This window comes from Pomacea canaliculata, linkage group LG11 (genome assembly GCF_003073045.1).
Source record: "Pomacea canaliculata isolate SZHN2017 linkage group LG11, ASM307304v1, whole genome shotgun sequence".
NCBI classification, from domain to species: domain Eukaryota; kingdom Metazoa; phylum Mollusca; class Gastropoda; order Architaenioglossa; family Ampullariidae; genus Pomacea; species Pomacea canaliculata.
Genome location: NC_037600.1, coordinates 5,501,625 through 5,522,241, shown reverse-complemented (window position 1 = coordinate 5,522,241; position 20,617 = coordinate 5,501,625). Strand labels below are relative to the sequence as shown.

Genomic DNA, 20,617 nt, shown 5'->3' with positions numbered 1-20,617 from the left:
GTCACAATTTTTTTTTCATCTTTTACTTTTTCTATTTTTCTTATATGCCCTTATTCTCTTATTAACTTTATTTTATTTTAATCTCATCCATCTCTTTACTTTTTTCATTTACTTTAACCTTTTTTACTTATAACATCAATAATTCACTCTAAGACCCACCTAGCATCTACTACATCTTTCTTATTTAAACATAATATGTTTATGATCATTTGTTGTTTCCATTTCAATGTGACTTTCAGGTGAAGTGAAAGTATTGACATTCACAAAGTTTTAAATAAAAATGTTAAACAGTTTAAGGTGTGTCCATCTGGATCAAGGTTTCTTTGCCATGTTTGGGATGTTTTACACTGTTGGAGATTTAGATGCAAATAGTAATTAATTTACAAGGATAATTTGTAATCGTTTGATCTGCTACCAGTTCTGCTGATATGCAAAACCACCCTAGTTGATCTGTACTACTGTCAATTGTATACTCTATGTAATCAATGGATTGCTTGGACGTAGTGGTAGACTGGATGAATATTCTTTCTTGTGAGCTGAGGTCCTCAGGAAGATTAATGACAAATTACAGAACTAGTATTCCTGGTACGGATACACTGACGGCACAGAGCACGTGATGTTGCCCTCTGAACAACAGATCATAGTGAGTCATTTCATATCCGGTGAAATAATTCGGTGATATGACTAATGTTTCTTCATTAGCTATTTAATTGCAGCCAGGCGCAAGCAGTTCTCATCTTCTCGAATACAAATGCAGGCTATCAACACAAATTCAATTGGAACAAGGAAATAAAAAGTTCCTCTTTGCTTAAACACTCGACAATAAATGTAAGTACAACCTAAATATTTCGTATATATTGCTGTACTGATAAAATAGAAAGGTTTGGGGTTAATTAACTGCGAGTGTTGGCAGACATAGTATTAACAAGAAATATGAGAACAGAAGTTTAGGAGTTGGTTACCTTGTGTTAATGTGACGACAAAACAAAAGGAGCACAGCAAGAGGATGTAGATGTGGATGAATAAAACACTCTGTGGCAGACTACTCCTCGTCATGGTTGCCACCATGTTGCCTGCGAATAAGTATAAAAAGGCATCAAATGAAAAGAATGTTTGGTGAAAAAAAAAAGAAAAAAAGGAAAATCAGTCAAACGTGGAAAAACAGGATCGATTCTGTAATGTGTTCAGACACACAACATACATAAACCTGCTTCCGATCTGATGTGATAATTCTGTAATTCTTGTAATTCTTAAATTCAAATATTAATACACAGATTTTAATAAACATTCAATTCCATAATACAAATGCTAATGACATATGTTGTTATCACGGAAATCAAACGTTTTATGTATTGAAACCCTACTCAACTCAGTTCAGCCCCTTAGACCTGAGTTCGTTATACGTAGTCAGTAATAATAATAGTAAATGTGTGAGGACTTAGCATATACAGCAGCTAACAAGGTCTTTTATAGCAACGATTGTCAAGTATTATGCATATATATTAAAATTGATGCGATCAAGTGGTGTAAAAATGATGTCCACGAATGAAGGGTGGACAAAGATGTGGACACTATATAATGACAGCGATTCCAGGTCAAACGAACCTGAAGCCGAACTGTGGCCTAGTTGTCTAATCAACAGGGAAATCCCGATCTTATTCAAAAATTCGTTTTAGTAGGGCAGTCATTAATGTAATCGTTGCTAAAAAAATAATGTTCATATCAATAATGGCGACAATTTCGTTGTGTGTTTTTCTTGTTTTTGTTTATTTTTTATGTCTTTATTTCTTACGTAATGTTAACACAGACAAAATGTAAAATGCGTATGCACAAAACTATAAATAGAGCTACCCCCATCACCAGCCCCCTCCCCATGATATATATATACACACACATCTCACACATCACACGCATGCAAACACAAAGTGTCACCTCGTCGCGAGGAGTGTACCAAAGAACAACCTCGTCTCCCAGACAGATCTCTTAGTTTCCCATATGTCACTTCCCTCCTATAGTTAGCGACCATTTAAATCGACAACCATTAAATATTTTGTAAAATTATACTTACCTCTAGTCGTTGTCGCTAAAACACAAGAACGTCTTTGAAGGCTAGTCTCCACAGCTTGGTGCCAGTCCTCACAAAGTGAATCACAGAGTTTGAAAATGTCGTGCGCAGTGTGTCCCGGTCATAATTAACTAAGTAATTAACAGGAAGTCAGCTTTGACGACAAATGTACTCACTTCCTCATGAAAGAGGAGCCCTTCACAGCGTTGTAGTGTTGGGTGGTTTACAGTTTGAACAGACTGACAATCAAACAGATTGGTAGAGAAGCAATCAGACAGACAGTCGACTGACTTGACCCTCCCTCTACAGGGTTTTCCCAATGGAGGAGTTCACATTCCCACACCTGGGGGTCATACATGATTCTATTTACAGCAGGTAGCTGTCAGTACCGGGTTACCTGGCTGTTTGTAGCCAATTTACTCAGTTTACTTACCTTCTGAGTTACTGTATTCATAGATCATGCAATTGTTTCTGTCGAGTAATTTAAAATAATTTTTGTATTCAGCTTCTGTGGTTACTTTTTATTGTAATGCATTGATAGACTCATAGAATTGACATATTAGGCCTTTCAAAATACTTTTCACACAAGATTTAAATATTTTTAATTTGATTTTGCAAGAAAGTTGAACACAGTGAGTGTAAGAAGTTAGCACAATGACTGGCAAATAAAAAATTAAAAAGAGGTTGTGAAACTTTGTAAGCACTTGCTTTGATGTACTGACACATTACTAAGTTTGCAATCAGGCAGCTGTCATTGTCATCATGCAGCATCTACACTCTCTTTCACAAACACAACACAGGCATTTACACACACACACACTCACATATACACACAGAGCCTACACCAGCCATGAAGATACCCTGAAAAAAGTAGACATACTGTAATAGTTTAATAAAAAACCTAAATCTTACATTAATTTGCAACACTCTTGTAATATACTTGCAAATACATCATGCTAGGAAACAAAATAACATGTGATCAACTAATAGTATATTTATTCACATGAGAAAATGTAGCAAGTAAAATATGCAGTTACAGCTCATTAATCCGTAATTAGAGAATACACATACATCAAAGCTTGTTTTGCCTAAGTATGGGGCCTACTTAATCTTGCCTTGTCCATGAATGAAATGATGAAAGAATGAATATTAAAGTATAAAGATAAGCATTTGTAGTTGGGGTCTACATATGAATGCCTCAGACAGTGGTACGATAAAAAAGTATAAAATAGGGCTTAATATAAAAAAGGCTGCAAACCTTCCCTGTAATTTACATATTAATTATTGTCTTTCTAAAAGATAACCGATGCAACTTGAGAGAAACAGGGGAGTTTATTCCTATGTCACGAGAGACATTTTTCATAGTCCCATACTTGGCTAACCTTCAGGTACACAGCAATCCATCTATAAATGTCATGTGCCTACATACATATTCTTATCACAGCCATGCTTCATTAACCATTCAAATAGGTACATAAGTTTTAGATGAACTGGGAAATATGAGAAAAATGTGTTTTAAAATGGAAAAAGTTCACCCTTTACCAAACAGAGCGTGGAAAATATTTATATTGTCACTGTGAAGTATTCAATGTGATATACATCAAAAAAAAGTATACATCAATTTGCTCGAAACTACTCGTAGTGTGGAAGTTAAATGAAAGTTTACTTGTTAAACGGACCTTTACGACTTTTAACAAGAATGAAAACTGTTAAAAGAAGGGTTGATAAATTTTAATTCAAACGATGACCCATTCCATAGTGTTATATAAATTATGTGATTTTAAAAATTTAGAAGATGGTATACATAAGTGCTTTTAGCATCAAATAAAGCATTGCTTTCAGAGTGTCTCATCAAAGATCAGTTTTAAGCCAATATTTCTATTCTCTAACCAAAGTCAGCTGTGACATGCACCTTTATCCCGGACGCACCACGATGAGCTGTGAGGTACAGCTGGTGATGGCTCGCTGTTTGTTCTCCACATCCTTACATTCAGAGTCAGACTCCACGTACACCACAACCTTCCGTTTGGTCCTGTAGGTCTGCAGCTGACGGACAGTCACAGCCAAAGCGGTGTCGTTGTCGTCGGTGGCGACGATCTTCTCCTTCTCAGCCTTGACTGGGTTCACTGCGATTCCAGACTCTCTCAGACCCTTCAGGAAGTTGTTGTCTCCCTTCACCTCGCGCTCAAACACCACCAAAATGTCTCGGCACTGAAGGGAGGACCTTCGCTCCACCGTCGACTCGGTTTGACATTGCAGGTTTCGTTGTGTCCGCTTCAGCCTCAACTGGGTCTGAAGAGGAATGAATGAGCGAATGAATAAATGGCACTCATAGGACTTACGTTAGATAAATAAATATGTAGATAGATATGTAGATAGATAGATGATAGATAATAGGTACCTGATTTGGCAATCAAGAGGATTTTTGTGAGAAAGTCGCCCACTTTTTGTCCACATTCTCTAGAATCATGTGCAGCAGCCAGCCAAGGTATGGGCGATTTTTCATAGCGGATATATTTCACTGGAGGACCATCTGTAGGACAGACGTAATTTGTTGCTTCTCTTGTAGTTATGTTCTTCCCATAAACACCCTTCTGCAGGTGGCGCTTCTCTGAAAACTGCCGGTGGGCTGTTAAGACACCTGGTCAGGAGTGTGGCAGGTAAACCTTCTGGACATGCAAGACGACTGGTGGATGTCACCCAGAGATGAATTCGGGCAAACCATTCAGCAATGCCTCCATCAACGTATTGAAATTTTTCCTGCAAAAGAAAGATGGATTATCGATAAATAAATATGTGTTTTCGTTAATTGATAATTGGTGTATTGAGATGAGCATGTTTGATATATAATTATTTAATAAATTCTGGTCCATCTGTGATTTATAATGATGAATGTCTTTTTCTGGCAAATAATTTTCAGTAGATGTACATAGTTTTTGAATCATTATGGAAAAAAACTTTGAAAAATAGTTTGCATTTTAATTGTTACTTTTAAGTAGCAAAATAATTTATGGCATTGACTATGATACACCCTAAAGCCAGTGAGCCAAACTACTCTGTATTCCTACTAGAAAAAAAAGGTTATCCTACTGGTCAAGCTGCACATCATCCAGGAGGACATGTGGAGTCTTGTCCCCTCTTTTGCTGTTTATTCTGCCAACAATTTCACTTGGTTTCTTCTTAAAGTCGCATACTTCAATGTAGACCGTTCCAGAAACAGACTTTGTAGATGACTCTGCATCAGGTGTGGATAAAGCCTGCAGGTGTTCCGAGAGAAAACTGTCGGTCTTTGAAGACGCGTCATTGAGGATGAACACATCATGGCCGCTGGACAACCATTTTCTTCCCACGAGACTCAGCATCCTCGTCTTTCCCGTGTTGGGTGGCCCCGAGAGGAACGCCTTCTGACTAGTCATCAGATCAGCCATGTCCGAATAGATTATCGGCCCCTCGATTATCTGTCCTGTCAAAGACACGGTTTCGTCCAGGGTCTTGGGCAGCACGAAGGGTGCAGATCCGTTAGGGACTTGTAGGGTGGACTTAGTGGCCGGCCCACAGAATCTTAAATAATAGCATCGCATGTTCCAAAACGTTGATAAAATATTTCAATTTGATTAGAAATAAACATGTATAGTACAACAACAAAACAAATTCTGAATACCTTTTTTTAAATGATGATGATGATGGTGATGATGATGATAAAATATCATTAAGAATTCTTTCATTTTTATAAATGGAATGATAAAAAATCAATAATAAAGAAATGGTGATGGGATGGAAATGAGGATTATAATGAGAAGAAGGTGGATGAGGACGGATGTGCAATAATTAACTGTGAGATATGTAATTATATAGGGTTTTTAATTTGTTTCGTTTGTTTCACTATTCTTTGTTCAAGGCCAGTATATTCAAAACTAAATTGTTGACCTTAGCTTAGTTTCTTTATTCCTTGTTACTCTTCGAGGAGCATAGTGAACAATTGTTGACCTAGCATGCATGGACGAAACACTTTCGGTTTCAAGTTTAAACTTTGGCCGTTAAAGACACAAAGACTAAGTCTTGTTCTGTTCGTTCATCTGAAACTAAACACGGACGTTGTTTGCTATACAATGTTTCAAAAGTATCCCTTGTGAGTACTTATTTTTTTGACTATTTACAATAATAAAAGTTTCGAGAGCTTCTTTCACCAGCAAAACTCACAAACTTACGATGAGAAGATATTTTTCAGATGTGATCAAATAACTGCACAATGAAGTACGGTCGATGGTGTGCACGTGCTGTTTATTCAACATAAAGATATTGATCCTTCCCCAACACTGGATTATGATCTGTTAACAAATCTTTGAAAACTGCAAAGCATGAAAACCGTGACAACAGAGTTCACGAGGCGTGACGGTGACCTACCTGGCGACCATGCTAACATACAGCTCCTCCCACATGCTCTCGCCATCCACTGTACTCCTCATCAGCTTCTCTAGCCACTGCTGGACATTGGTGACTACATCAGAACTGACGTCCCAGGGTGTGTTTGGGGATGATAACTGCTCAGCACACAGACACAAGTCAACGGGGGAGTCGTCAGCAGTCGCTCCCAAACATTCCCGCAAGTTCTGAAAATATACAACAGGGCAGAAATTTTCTTGATTAAAGGGAAAAACAATGATGAAGTCTCTATTTATTACTCTCTAAACAATTTTTATGCTGGCAAACAAAAAAAATCACTTCTTAGCTTATGGTGATAAATGATGACTCTTGGCCACCCAGAGTAACAAATGTCCGCGGTGATTACACAACGAGCACAGAAAAATTATATAGTCTTTGTATGATACTTTTCTTTCTAACCAAACAAAGGATGGCATAACAACTAAAACTGTTAAGTTTGAATATTAAAGAGTGAAAGAAATTTTGCATATTGTTAATCAAGATTCTGAAATCACTCAGCTAAACAGCTTGTGGCTTACAAATCTGAGTTGTATCATGATAACCATCTCGCTAGTTTCTACCCAGGTAGTCGTGCAGCAGCTGGCTCCAGGAGAAAAACATTGTTAGCTCAGTTTGACCTACCTCCAGCAGTTTGACATTACTGTCGATTGCTCTCTGAAGCAAAGGTTTTGCAAGGTTTGGCAGTATTATGGTTCCTCTGATTGTTGGAAGTTTCTCTCGGTCCGACATGAGATGTTTCAGCATGAGGTCCGCCTTCTTCAGTTGCTGGATGGCATCGGAAACTTCTGTAACCACTAGTGAGGTTAGCTTCTGCTGGTCCTCTGGACTTTCGGTGACTTCACCGACGACAGGCTTGACCACCGCGACCATGACCCCAAGGTTTCGGTGAAAAATGAGAAGGTCGAAACACTTGGTGCGCTTGTCAGCCCCTTTAAGACCAGAAGGTACAGGCAGCCTGTGTTTAGCGTTGTCGTTGCCAGGATTGCTCAGGTAGTTTTCGTACCGGAACTGCGTCAGGACAAACATTTGTTGTTGTTGTTCCGCCATGTGACGTAAGCAGTACAGCACGTGCTGCATGGCTCGGTCGTGTTTTGCTTCACTCGGGTCAAGAAGGTCAGGGACGTAGACGGCTTCATCGCCTATAGATTGTGTTTTGTAGCGAATCTTGTTGAAATAAACGGGAGGAACAAAGTAATAGGTGCTCAGCATATCCGGGTACATTTCCTTAGCTTTATTCTCCAGAAAGTCTTGGAATTCTTTAGTTACTATCTCTTGGATGCTGCCCTGTAACACAAAGGAGAGGAACAGAGTGTTATCAAATACTTATTATTGTAGGTAAAAAAAAAAACTGTCTTTCAAATTTTTTCTATATAACGGATAAATAAATCCTTTTTTATACTAAAACACTCACTCTTTTCTCCAGCATCTTTTCATCATCATTGCCCGGCTTCAGCTGGCGCAGCTTCGTTAGTATGGACAGGATCATTCTGGAACCTCAGGGTTACAGTCTTGATAGTTTATTTCTTTCTTTCCTTATCTTTATAATAGAATAAGCAAACAGAAGGAAATGAGACAGAAAAAATAGGTAAACAGTTTGAAGACAGAAGACTGAAGACCACAAAGATTGTGTTAATGTAAGTATACAGCTGATCAAAAAGATAAATCAACAAGATTACTCTTCAGTTACTATAACCAGCCAGCAGCAAATAATTTTCATGGATAAAGCTACATACAAACAGCCTTTAAACAGAGTTAAAGACAGTATTTTACTTATTTCCTCAATTTTTCTTTTCGAAATCATCTTGATATGACCAGCGGTAGTCTTGGTTAACAGAAAAAACCAAAACAATGGAAAGAAGTACAATAGAAATCCAAAAAGAATTCACCAAATACCTTTGCCAGAGAAATCCAAGTAGCACACTTGATCTTGACAATGACGATGACAATGACGATGACAGGGACAATTCTTCAGAATCTGAGCTTGAGAGCCAGCAAGAGCAAGCTTCGAGCTCCTATCACCACCTGTAGTATCTGCGCGGTGAGGTAGGAGGTCCCTCGTTATTAAACAGCTAATGTTCTCGAACCTACCTGAGATTTTCGTCCTCCCACCTACAAACTGGCACACCTGTTGCATCGACTAATTAGAAATTAACGATCAAGTCAACTAGCGCATACACTAATATTTGTACACTCAAACATTTGAATAGAAGTTAAATCATAGAGAAATTAAAACAATATTTAACTATCACATCCTTCTCTAAGTTTTGGTTGGACTTCCACCTCACGTCTTTACCATAACTTTGACTAAAACGTTTCTACCTGAAATATGAAGGTGGTGTAGGGGTTTAAATAGACTGGTAAATCACGGTAAGAATCAGAGCTCAGATTAAACTCCCACCGTGACACCTGAGGCAGGTGTGGCACCTGCTGTGTGGAGAGCAGCCTGCAATCAATGTCCCGGTGTGATTGTGGTGTTACCTGCGATTAGCTCCTAACCTTATGCTACACACGTCAATACTCGGGTTCTATGGCTGTGAAGGCGAGATAAAACAAAAAGTTTGTGCATACATCGCAGGTAAGCAGCATGTTGTGTTTGGAAAGCAATGTTGTGAAGCCATCATCTTGAACCATGGAGAGCTGCAGCTGCTGTGGAAGAGAATAAAGACCGCAGGACAATGAGGACCATGTGACACTAATGGGCGTGGTCATTGGAGTCAGGTAGACCTCTGTGCTAGATGATATGTCCATACCTACAGTCTCAGCAGGTATTTGAAAGTAAGGATTGACATCCAGTCCCACTTGACAGAATCTTAGCTTGGATTTCACCTTGTTCCTATATGAGTAGTAATTATCAGAGTTGATCTTTTATTATTTCTCTTGGTCAATGGTTGTGATATTCGGCACTCTATAAAAAGAAATTGCTCTGTGTTTCTCTTGATAAAGGAAAGAATATACATTGCTATCTTTGTTATTTTGCTCTTAATGTTGTTGAACATTGAGCATCGTATATAGAAAGATATAACAGTCTGACCGACTGATTCGAATGTGAAGCATTTTTCCAAAGTAGTCTTTGATTTTAGTGACTTGTAGATATGTATTACATACAGAGCAAAATATCGCTGACTGGATAACTCTAAGTTTATGAATTAACCATCAACCAGGCACAAAAACTAGCTTCGATCACTACAATTTACACATCATTTGAGCACACGTTAATTACAAACAGCAAGCCAAACAATTTTGTTGTTAAGCAAGAAAAAGAATAAATGTGATTGACGAGAGCTCATAAACTATTCCCACCTATGATTGCTGATTGTTAAACAGTGGCGCCCGTAGATGCTGCGGTTGACTAAATAATCTGAATGAATCACACTAATTATCTACATGTTTAACTGGGCTGCTTGTCAGCTTTTGTATTTCTATTTATCTGTACGCCTATATGAACGAACAGGGCCTACAAACGGAAAAAGACTAAAAGAACAAGAAAATGTTTGTGCCATTACATGTCTCGGGACATTCGATTATCGTAAGCAGGTTTATAGAGATGAAAGTCCTTTGTTGATGTTTCTGAGGTCCTCAAAGAAGTTGTTATACGGTGGATCGTGTCATACATAACACACCTGTACAGGCGATACAGGGATTCGATCTTCGTGTTTGAAATTTCAACACCGCAAATCCCCATTATTATCTTTTCTTTTTTTTTCTCACTGCTTCATTCCCTTACCTTTTGTATCGTCTCACTTAATCTTTATAGGTCTTTTGCTTCAGGTGGGTATGCTGCTACTTTGCTGCTACTAGCAACCAATCATTACATAATTATTCCTGCAAGACATAGTCATATCCATGCAAAACTCCTAGACTTTCAAAACAATTTCAAGTCCAGCTGTTTTCAGCATCATGTGTCCAGCCCTACTGAACATGCCAATCAGTTCGTCAGGATTTCCCACAGTTACATGCCAAAGCACGAGGAGTGTTAGGTGCCATGCATTATCACACATGTTAGACAGTCGGAGATTTGTTTACGAAAAAAGCTTTTTATGGTTTATGTCATTTATTTACTTACATCCATCTAGCAACATATCTTTTATTATAGAATAAAGCAAAGAAAGCGCAGGCTTTTTCAGGTTTATTGGCCATGTCTTTTTGTTATTAAAATGAGTATTTAAAGTTTATACAATTTTTAAAAATATCATTTTAGTAAAAGTTTTCATAACAACAAAGAATGTGAATCAAATGATAGGTGCTCACACAAAAACATTTTTTTATATTTCTCTGGTCAGTGTCTTTCGTTATCATAGGTTACTACGACTAGAAACAAATTAATATTATAAATGTAAATCACAGTGTGTGGCTATAAAGATTAAACAAAAGGATTTTAATACATTTCCCTCTATTGATCAAAGAATACTTAATCTATATTATTAAGCGTAATATGTTATCATGTTGCCTACAGAGTACTTGGGGTATGAAAACTACATCTAAATTTATAAAAATGTCTATAAGCGTTATTTAAATTTCTCAAAAGAAAATAACTTTCTCTTAATATCATTAAACTTCATTGTGTTTATTAATAACATAAACCTTTGAAAGAGATGATAGATTGTGTTTATACATACAAAATATAGCAGACTCTGATGACTACATTTCAGACTGCTAATAGTAAACAGTTTAACATTTTACTCTCTGCACTTTCCCAAGCCAATCTATGTTTCTTTTTCCTTAATTTATACATGTTGGCCAAAATACATATATTTATTTTCTATCTGTAACAAAAACACATTAACATTCCTTATGTCATACTATTTCACACTATATCCTCATTAACATTGCATAACAAAGTGAACACACATAGACCTTGTATAACAGAAAGTTGTAAAAAAATCTGTAAGACATCTATAATTAAATATCATGTATTATGAAATTTCCATATCATTTAAAGACTAAGCTGATCATTTGTGACGGAATGTTCTGTTTCACACGAACCACAATCAGCTGTGAAGTACAGCTGGTGATGGCTCGCTGTTTGTTCTCCACATCTTTGCACTCAGAATCAGACTCCACATACACAACGATTTTTCTCTTTGCCCTGAACATCTGCATCTGACCAACAGTCAAAGCCAATGCGGTGTCGCCGTCGTCAGTAGCAACGACTTTGTCCTTTTCGAACTGGAGCAGACGAACTGCGATGCCAGACTCCCTTAAGCCCCTCAGGAAGTTATCTTTTCTCCCTTCACACTCAAACACAATCAGAATGTCACTGCAGTGAAGAACTGATCTTGATTTAGCCATGTTTTCTACCTGAGCCGCGGACTTGTTTACGTGTGTTTCCATCTCAGCTAGGTCTGAGGAATAAATAGAAAAAAAAATTATTACTCATATATATATATGAAATCGTCCTCATTTATGAAATTGTTTTATGTAGTAGTAACAAACAAAAACTATAAAAAAACAAAAACAAAAAATGGATTCTTGATATCGTTGCAGTGTTAAACAGGTATGATATAAATGTAGCCATAATTTAATATAATAGACAATGCGGTGAAGTTTACCAGATTTGCGGATGAGAAGAGTTTTCGTAAGAAATTCGCCGACGTTCAGTCCACACTCCTTACACTCACGTGATGTAGAGGACCAGGGAATGGCCGTCCCGCAGTCTACTGAAGACGACACCCAAGATGTGACTGTTTTCGGTGGTAGAAGTATTTGACAGGTGGGCCGTCTGTAGGAAAGAAATGCTGTGATGCTTCATTTGAACCTGTGTGCTTCCCGTACACCCTGTCTGCCAATGGTGCTACTCTCAAGGTAGCCGGCGGGCAGTTCAGACAGCAGGTGAGCGATGATTCAGGTAAACCTTCTGAACACGTATGGCGACTGATAGAAGTCACCCATAGACCCTGAAATTCTTTTAGCAGGGCCTCTAGAACGATTTTTAAATTTTGCCTGCAAAAATACAATAAAGGCTTTGCAAATACGTATATGAACGCACATGATGTTAGATTCATACTACTGTGTTTGTGTGTGTTTTTATCCATTTATCTTGGATTAAATGTCTGTTTGTTTTGTTTGTTTGATTTTATAAAATGAACTACTGATTTATGGATTTTTATACTGTTTCTGCTATTTATGGCATAACTTTCGTGATTGAATGACATAACGGTCACAGACATTGCGCGAAGTTTTGTACAAGTACTGTTTTAGGTATAGAGTTATTCTTTAAAATGTGATTTCATTATTTACATTGCTAAAATATGTTTCTACCTTCACTGTAAACAGCATTACTGAATATTGAAATTTATATTGTTTTACATAGTTGTAGCTTCAATTGCAGATTTATCTACCAGTTCTGTCTCCCATAACACATAGCTTACTCGTCAAGATGTACGTCGTCCAGGAGGACAAGTGGAACTTTCTTCTCTTCTTGTGATTTGATTCTGTCGATAATTTCAGCTGTTTTCTGCTTCAAGTCGCATGTTTCAGTGTAGACTGAGCCGAAAGTAGACCTTGGTAACTTCGTGTTGGATGCTGCTAGCGCCTGCAAGTGTTCCGAGAGAAAGCTGTCGCTCTTTGAAGACTCGTCTTTAACGATGAGCACATCATTGCCACTGGACAGACACTTTTTTCCAATGAGAGTCAGCATCCTTGTCTTGCCCGTATTGGGTGGCCCATAGAGAAACCTTCTTTGACTATTCAACAGTTCAGCCATGTCTGAGCTAAGTACAGACCGCTCAAACATTTGTCCGGTCAAGAACACGGCTTCGTCCAGTGTCTTGGGCAACACGAAGGGTGCGGAAGCATTCGGGACCTTTAGACTTGACTTTGTGGCAGGCCCACAAAATCTGCATCATCATCATCATCATCATCATCATCATCATCATCATCATCATCATCATCATCATCATCATCATCATCATCATCATCATCATCATCATCATCATCGATTTAGAATTTATTCCATGCTTGCTTTATTCAATGCATCATTAAATATCATTTTCTTTGCCACCTGAAAATATTCTAGCAGCTAATTAGTCATCAATAAAATGTATAATTATTTGATAATGATGCAGACATATTTTGTTCATCTGTGGGAAAAAAGGTTAAAACTATTTTTTCAATAGTTTATAAAGATTGTCGTATCGTTAGGTGTCTTTTTGGTCCGTATTATATATGGGACAGGCTAAGGTGATGGGCTTTTGTCGAAAATATCAAAACTATATTGTTTTTTTTTTTTTGTAGCTATGTGTTTATCTGGACGAAAGGACGGATGTCTGACATGAAAAAAAACTATGAATCGTAAAGAAAAAAACAAACAACAAAACAAAGGGTTACCTAGCGATCATGCTGACATAAAACTTCTCGTAAGAACTTGTGTCCAACACAGGGATTTTCATTATCTTCTTAAACCATCTCTGCATGTTACTGACAACTTCAGAACTGACGTCCCAAGGTGTGTCTGGCTTTGACAGGTGCTCGGCACACAGACACAGATCCTCGACTTTTTCTTCTGCTGTAGCTCCCAAACATCTGAGCAAGTTCTAAGATAGTACATCACAAAGGTTTTTATTATTATGTGCAGAATATGTGGGAAAGTCAAACGTCAACGAAGCAGGACTTTAAAACCCATTTTCGCTGTTTCAAATTGACAATGCTGTAACTGACTAGGAATGACTCACTGACTTACCTTGACCACTTTCGAATCAGTGTTAATGGCTTCCCGTAGCGAAGAACTCTCTAAATTGGGCATTATCACAGCATGTCGGATTATCGGATGCACGTCCTGATCCGACATAAGATGTTTGAGTATGCTATTAGCCATATTCAGCTGCTGGATGGCCTCGGATAGTTCTAGTTCCACAAGTGAGGCCAGTTTCTGATGGTCATCATGGCCATCCCCACTGACAGGCTTGACCACCACGACTAAGACTCCAAGACTTCGGTGAAAGATGAGAAGGTCGAAACACTTTGTTCGTTTATCAGCCTCTTTCAGATCAGCAGGTACAGGCAGCTTGTGTTTATTGTATTTGCTATCTGGACTGTTTAGATAGTCTTCGTACCTGAACTGTGTCAGAACAAACATTTGTTCCTGTCTCTGTTCTGCCATGTGCCGTAAGCAGTGAAAGACATGTTGTAATGCTTGGTCCTGTCTGAAGTCAGGAGGGTCATGAGAGTCCAGGACGTAGATGACTTCATCGGCAGCAAGCTGTGTTTTGTATTGAGTTCTATTAAAGTATACTGGAGGCACGAAGTAAAAGGTATTCAAGATATTAGGAAACATTCCATGAATTTCTTTCTCCAAGTAGTTTTGAAACTCCTTAGTTATCTCCCATCGGGTTTTGCTCTGTAAAAAGAAAGCACTGAATGTGTAATTTAAAAACGTTTTTTGAATGAATAAAAATGGAACCGAATTTGTAGCCAGACATGTTATGCAGACAGATTTGTGTGATCATCTTATTTTGCTAAATTACTTACTTTTATCGAAATCATTTGCTGCCCTTCACCTTCTGAACAGATGATGTCTCGTCTTCGCTTTTTCTTTCTGAAACTTCAGTTTTATATCAAAGACCTTAACACGGATTTCTATGTGGATTCGTTTGTTCAAGACAATTTTGAGCTAATAACTACTATTGATATTGTGCAGATCAACTCATGCTGTTATCTTGCTGTAACCGCTAAAGTTTGCCATGACTTTATTATTTGAAACGATTGTATCAAACCTGTTTTCACTTTTTCTGTCTGTCAGTCTACTGAATATGTCTTCATTATCTTAATGATATCTGTTATACGACTTACACCGTCTGAAAAGTACAAACCACATATGAGTCTCTCTCTGTTAGAGAGAAAATTATGGTGATAATAAAAGGTTTCTCGCAGGTTTTCACAAATTTTGAGCAGAACCCTTGATGGACACCCGCTGTTGTATAAAAGACATGAATGGCATGGGGAAAGGCACGCAGTCTTCCAGTTTAATCAGTCCTGCGTGTGGACATAGAACCTATCAAACTTATTTCCTCAAGTACTTGTTGACATATATTCTGATGATTACTATATTAATCCAAGGTTATCCCTTCTTGCACACCTGGTCTACTAAACAGATTTCTATCTCGCTGTGACGGAGCAGTCTAGCTGCTAGTTCCTTTAAGATTTCATTTCAAGAGATCAGTACCTGATAAGACAATGTGAAATACTCAAGATAATATCGTACAACAGCTACGTATTAAGAGAAACTCGATTTTCTTACCTTTTGTATAATATCACCGCAAGCATCAACATCAGCATCAACACAAACACAAAGACTGATAACACTATCGTAATTACCAGGGGTAGTTTGTCTTCAAAATGTTTATCTGCAATAGGCAATTCAAAACAAGATGTGATCAGTTAGACAACTTAGTTTTATCAATGATAACATCATCATCGTCATTATCTTCGTTAAAGTCATCACTATCATCATCCTTCAACGTCCTATCACCATTTATTTATTATTGATTTGTGACCCATTCATTCTAATACAATTATTTATCATAACCCATCAACTGTTATCAACAAACTTCCCATCACAAATACCATGAACTATTTTGTTTACTAATGTTTTATTAAGTTCTAATCAAGTCGTAAAGTTATTTCTCTGTTTGGATTTTTTTTCTATATAAAAAAAGGTAAAGGCAGTTATGCCACTTAAGCAGATGAGTTTCTTCCACATGTATATACTGGATATAACCTTTCCATTTCAGGAGGGTTAATGAGGACCTGTACTAAACTAACTTCCTGCTGGTTGGTTTAAAATGAAGGGAAAATGCTTCTTATACATTGATTCTCCCTATGGGTATAGACAGAGTGAGAGGAAAGGGGAGTACAAAAAGAGTAAACACGGCGATTGGCCCTGCAACTAGACATCCCGAGACGAGATCGGAACCTAAGACCTCGTACTGGACTGGTGACAAGCGTCTCTACCACACCACACACTACTAGACGCCCCTGACTCGCTCACAAAATATTGCTTGTTTGTGTTCTACAAGGCTATAAGAGGCAATTGTATTTCTTGACAAATACCGACGACAGAGTTATCCATTTTATGTGGCTACAATTTGTCATTAGGGTTTAGTCTTAAACGAAAGCTTTGATACTGTGTTAGAAGATCATGAAAATGTAGTTATACAACCCGTCTGTTGATGAACCGATAGCATGAAATCATCTCATAATGAATTATTCATTACCTTTAGCAAAATAGTACTGGCAAGCTATATTTTGGTTTGGTTTTGAGCCTGAATGGGAACAAGAGAAAACCCAGGGCTCGTTTGTCACTTCATGCGATATATCAACGGTGAGGTAAACTGACACCTGGTAATTAAACAGGTAACCGTCTCCGACATCGCACTTTGGTTTTCCGTTCTCCCATCTGCAGGCCAGTACAACAGCTGTAACAGTCAACAACAATAAATCAAAATAAAACTGCTTTTGTGCATAAGAATACCATTAACAAAGCTTATAATTATTTACGTTTATGAGCATTATTCACGCATATACCCTGTAAGTGAACCATTGTCTAAGAATGCATAGAAGAGTAAAAATGAGTTAACATCTGGATGAACTGAAATAAAGAAGGACATACAGATGTAGATGAAATCTCCAGATTAATGACAAGACACGAAATGTATAAAACAGAATGACAAAGAGAAACAAAGACAGATAAACATAAAGATAATATAAACTGATTTAGTGTTCAGGTAGAAAAAAAGAAATTTATTTAATACTTAGGTTGTGTTCATTGGCTCTGTGCTGGTAAACACTGAAATCCTTCTTTGTTTTCCCGATGTCTTCGTTGAAGAAACATCGGAGACTTGCCTGATAGGAAGAGTTTGTCTTAGAAACAGAGCAGGTATTAGCTGTAGCTGCAACAAACCAATCAAGAACTTTTCCACTCAAAGCAGTACTTCGTGAATGTCAAATGATAACCTTCTATTGGATTTTTTTAAAAACTGTCTTTAAAAAGGAATTTTAAAATAAAGAAACTGCACGGAACATATGTAGCACAACATAGATACCAGAAAAGAGGTGAAATGTTCTGAAATAAACTACAAAACTTTCTTAACTTGTACTGCACAATATTTTTACTCAACTCAGTAAAACTGTATTTACATTTTACATTGAAAATTCATTGTTTACCATGAAGTTCGCAGGTTTCCACACTGTTGGGTCCGTAGCCCGCTACTTGACAAGCGTATGTCCCCATCACCGCCGGCTGCACGTGAGGAACTGTGACATTCAGGTGTCGGCCGATGTTCTTGTTGTAAATGTAACCAGGCCGAGTATAACAGTCCAGTTCCCCTTTCATCCACCAGCAGTCTATCACAGCATCTGATGACCCAGATTTCAGAGAAAACTATTTAGATAAATTTATTGTTCTCTGATTATTCTTCCAATGAGCCTTATAAATTATTTATTAAAACATTTGTGAAATTTTGTAGTTGGGATTTGTATTCACCAAACCATGTGTACCTTTATCTCAATTTGTGGATTATTTAATGATCAATTAATTATTTTTTATGACGCAAAAATATTATTTGAACATGACAATTGTATTGCTTGTGATCTTGATAATATATATAAAGACATTGATGGCTCTTTTTCTTAAAAGAAATACAGAAAAATGGTAATAGCTGATAGATATCTTCCTTTACTCTGACTAGACAGTTTGCTTTAATGGATGATTTAATATTTACTGTTGAATTTCATACTCTGCTGATTTCTTGTTTGTGTATCAACATCATTGTTTTCACCAACAAAAATGCGCAGACATACATGTGCGAAGAGACTGACTACTAGAAATAAAAGTGAAAAATATTATTTTTGAATAGTGTTTTTGTGACCTGGATTGTTCGGTTGAGAGTAATGGTAGACCGTGAAGTCTTTCTTGGTGACACTGAGATCCTCGGGGAAGTGACATGTCAGGACAACATCCTGACCTAACTGCACTGGCGATACAGAGCATGTAGCCTTGCCATCTGTAACATTAACACTTGTATTGATGCTTACAATAATAAAAATAATACATGGTTGTTCGGTGACATATGTTTGTAAAATTCTCCTTACATTTGTCTCCGTTCTCTCAACAGCGATTGATTTTCAAACTTACTGTCCAGCACATGGTGATATGTATATCTGTTTCTGTTTAAGTGTTTTAATCATGTAGATATGTTCCGTTGGGCAGAGATAAAATATGTAACAAATCAAATCTTTCACTCACTGAAAACAGGCATAAACCAAAATCTAAACACAAGCACACGATAAAAAGTGCTCTTTCCCCATAGCTGCAGAAAAATTGTCAGGTCTCCCTAGGACTTCAATAATGATGATGATAATGATGATGATGATGATGATGAGGAGGATGATAACGGTTTCATTACTTTGCCCTGATACGGCAGCTGCGTGTATTAGGAACATGAGGATGAGATACTCCAGTGTAACAGAGGAGGGACAAGGGCAGCGTAGGCCAGTCATGTGGACACACCCCAGGATGTTTACGATTCTACTCATTCAGCAACTAGTCTGAAATAATCAACACAAAGAAATAATCAGCACAAAGAAATAATCAACACAAAGGACAGTAAACAGAGATCAGTTTGCTTTTTATGTTTACTTATCTTTAGCGATTTTAAACTGTTAAAAGTTCTATGTAAAATTGTCTCTCTAGGTCCTTCATTTAATACCCTTTTTCTTAGTATGTTTATCTCTTTCCCTCTGTTTTCTGATGCTTGTAGTTCTCAACACAATGAAGTCTACACAACTTCTATTCAAACGGAAAAATCCGATCTACAGCTCAAGTGACTCACCGACATAGGACAACAAATCATTTATTTTAAATGGGTTAAAACGCCATTCACTTCTTCGTCTTCTTTTTTAAACGAATACTTTATTTATACTTTATTGGTGTAAAACCTGTACTGAGGGGTTAAGTTCATATTTATGTTGTATTTACTAAATAGTTTTTCTTCATTTTTTAAAAATATTTGTGACTAAATTCCCGTTCTTTAATTAAAATTTTACCTGCTGATATCTTTCTTGGTTTGTTGTTCGACCCAGCCTCTCTCTCTCTAGTGCTCGTGCACACACATACACGCAAAATCGTGCGCCCAAACACACACATTCACACACTAGAATACACCATATTGTCATTATTATCAGGCAAAGTCTTTTTCTCCTCTCAGTTTTCTAACTGTTACTTTTAGTTATTCTACGATTTGTGATCGTGTCCTTGATGGATGTTGATAGTGGCTGGGTTCTGTTTACGCTCCCTGAAGGTTGTGTACGTGTCGGCTAGCCACGTAAACAACTAAGCCTTTCATCAATATGGCGGATTAGATATTCAGGTGATGTTTTAAAACTGCAGAAAACTGAGTAAACTTTTTTGACACTTAATAACCCTGCGATATAAAATTGCCTACCGTGGTCATTTTCTTCTGTGAATCTAAACACTACAGCTACCCGTCATGCCGTATACATGGGTATAGGAAGAAGTGAACAACAGCATCATTGTACTTACCTCTGAGGCTGAGGGCTCAGTCGCATATGGCAGCAGCTGTGACCTGCAACAGGTCTCGCAAACTACGTATGAAGTATCCCTCCTCATTTTAAAAAAAAAAAATACATCCCCAGAGCATGTGCTGGCTCACGCGCACTTCGTGTAATCTTTGTTTATATTCTTCTTTGTTTATGACTCTTCTTTGTCTTATGGATTGGTGCAGACTACATTGGTAGTATTGTTGACGATTTTAATATTCTCCTACTAAGCTCCTTACAAACATATGGAGCAACAACATAAAGATTTTCTTGGGTCAAAACTATTTGACACTAAGTAATCTCAATATTTTGTCATTTATATAGACTCCATGCAATCTTTTCTTGACATTATCTTAACTAGACACGTATAACTACTTCAGAAAGAACAACAATTTATGGGAAGTAGTCTCTAAAATGTTGGGTGATCAACTGTCATTCTACTGCTGTAAAAAAATAACAGACTCGATATTGCTTTCTATTCCATACATCTCTGTACTATACTGTTTCAATAATCTCAGGTATTTCCTGGTCTCTTGTTTATTATAGTTATTTAGA

General features: G+C 37.4%; 2 protein-coding genes and 1 long non-coding RNA gene across 4 annotated transcripts; all 3 read right to left on the bottom strand.

Moving 5' to 3' along the window:
- Nucleotides 1-568: 568 nt before the first annotated feature.
- On the bottom strand, nt 569-3,946 carry LOC112575813. The gene is made up of 3 exons (XR_003101689.1): nt 2,069-3,946; nt 963-1,073; nt 569-626 (listed from the first exon to the last, which is right to left on the bottom strand). It is a non-coding gene; the product is annotated as an uncharacterized LOC112575813 (long non-coding RNA).
- A 272-nt stretch (nt 3,947-4,218) lies between these two features.
- LOC112575812 lies at nt 4,219-10,066 on the bottom strand. 2 transcript variants are annotated; one of them, XM_025257841.1, is made up of 7 exons: nt 8,402-10,066; nt 7,920-8,045; nt 7,130-7,792; nt 6,470-6,675; nt 5,156-5,626; nt 4,467-4,825; nt 4,219-4,357 (listed from the first exon to the last, which is right to left on the bottom strand). In XM_025257841.1, exons 2-6 carry the CDS (start codon nt 7,992-7,994, stop codon nt 4,762-4,764), a joined length of 1,479 nt encoding a protein of 492 aa, XP_025113626.1. In that variant the 5' UTR covers nt 7,995-8,045; nt 8,402-10,066; the 3' UTR covers nt 4,219-4,357; nt 4,467-4,761. The 2 variants fall into 2 exon arrangements, with proteins under 2 accessions (XP_025113626.1, XP_025113627.1); XM_025257842.1 differs by having other exon boundaries at nt 7,920-7,995.
- A 555-nt stretch (nt 10,067-10,621) lies between these two features.
- LOC112576124 lies at nt 10,622-15,812 on the bottom strand. Its single transcript, XM_025258378.1, has 7 exons — nt 15,744-15,812; nt 14,975-15,047; nt 14,187-14,843; nt 13,835-14,040; nt 12,877-13,344; nt 12,058-12,448; nt 10,622-11,850 (listed from the first exon to the last, which is right to left on the bottom strand). The coding sequence occupies exons 1-6, from the start codon at nt 15,779-15,781 to the stop codon at nt 12,163-12,165; spliced, it is 1,728 nt and encodes a 575-aa protein (XP_025114163.1). The 5' UTR covers nt 15,782-15,812; the 3' UTR covers nt 10,622-11,850; nt 12,058-12,162.
- Nucleotides 15,813-20,617: the final 4,805 nt, after the last annotated feature.

What these genes read in the sequence shown, in the direction of transcription:
- LOC112575812 (XM_025257841.1), bottom strand. Translation starts at nt 7,994, where the DNA reads ATGATCCTGTCCATACTAACGAAGCTGCGCCAGCTGAAGCCGGGCAAT. An exon ending in AAAAGATGCTGGAGAAAAGA is followed by an intron (nt 7,793 to 7,919) that starts GTGAGTGTTTTA and finishes TTTGTGTTACAG; the next exon opens with GGCAGCATCCAAGAGATAGT. An exon ending in GATGATGTGCAGCTTGACCA is followed by an intron (nt 4,826 to 5,155) that starts GTAGGATAACCT and finishes TTTCTTTTGCAG; the next exon opens with GAAAAATTTCAATACGTTGA.
- LOC112576124 (XM_025258378.1), bottom strand. Translation starts at nt 15,781, where the DNA reads ATGCTGATGTTGATGCTTGCGGTGATATTATACAAAAG. An exon ending in AGCAAATGATTTCGATAAAA is followed by an intron (nt 14,844 to 14,974) that starts GTAAGTAATTTA and finishes TTCTTTTTACAG; the next exon opens with AGCAAAACCCGATGGGAGAT. An exon ending in TATGTCAGCATGATCGCTAG is followed by an intron (nt 13,345 to 13,834) that starts GTAACCCTTTGT and finishes ATGATGATGCAG; the next exon opens with ATTTTGTGGGCCTGCCACAA.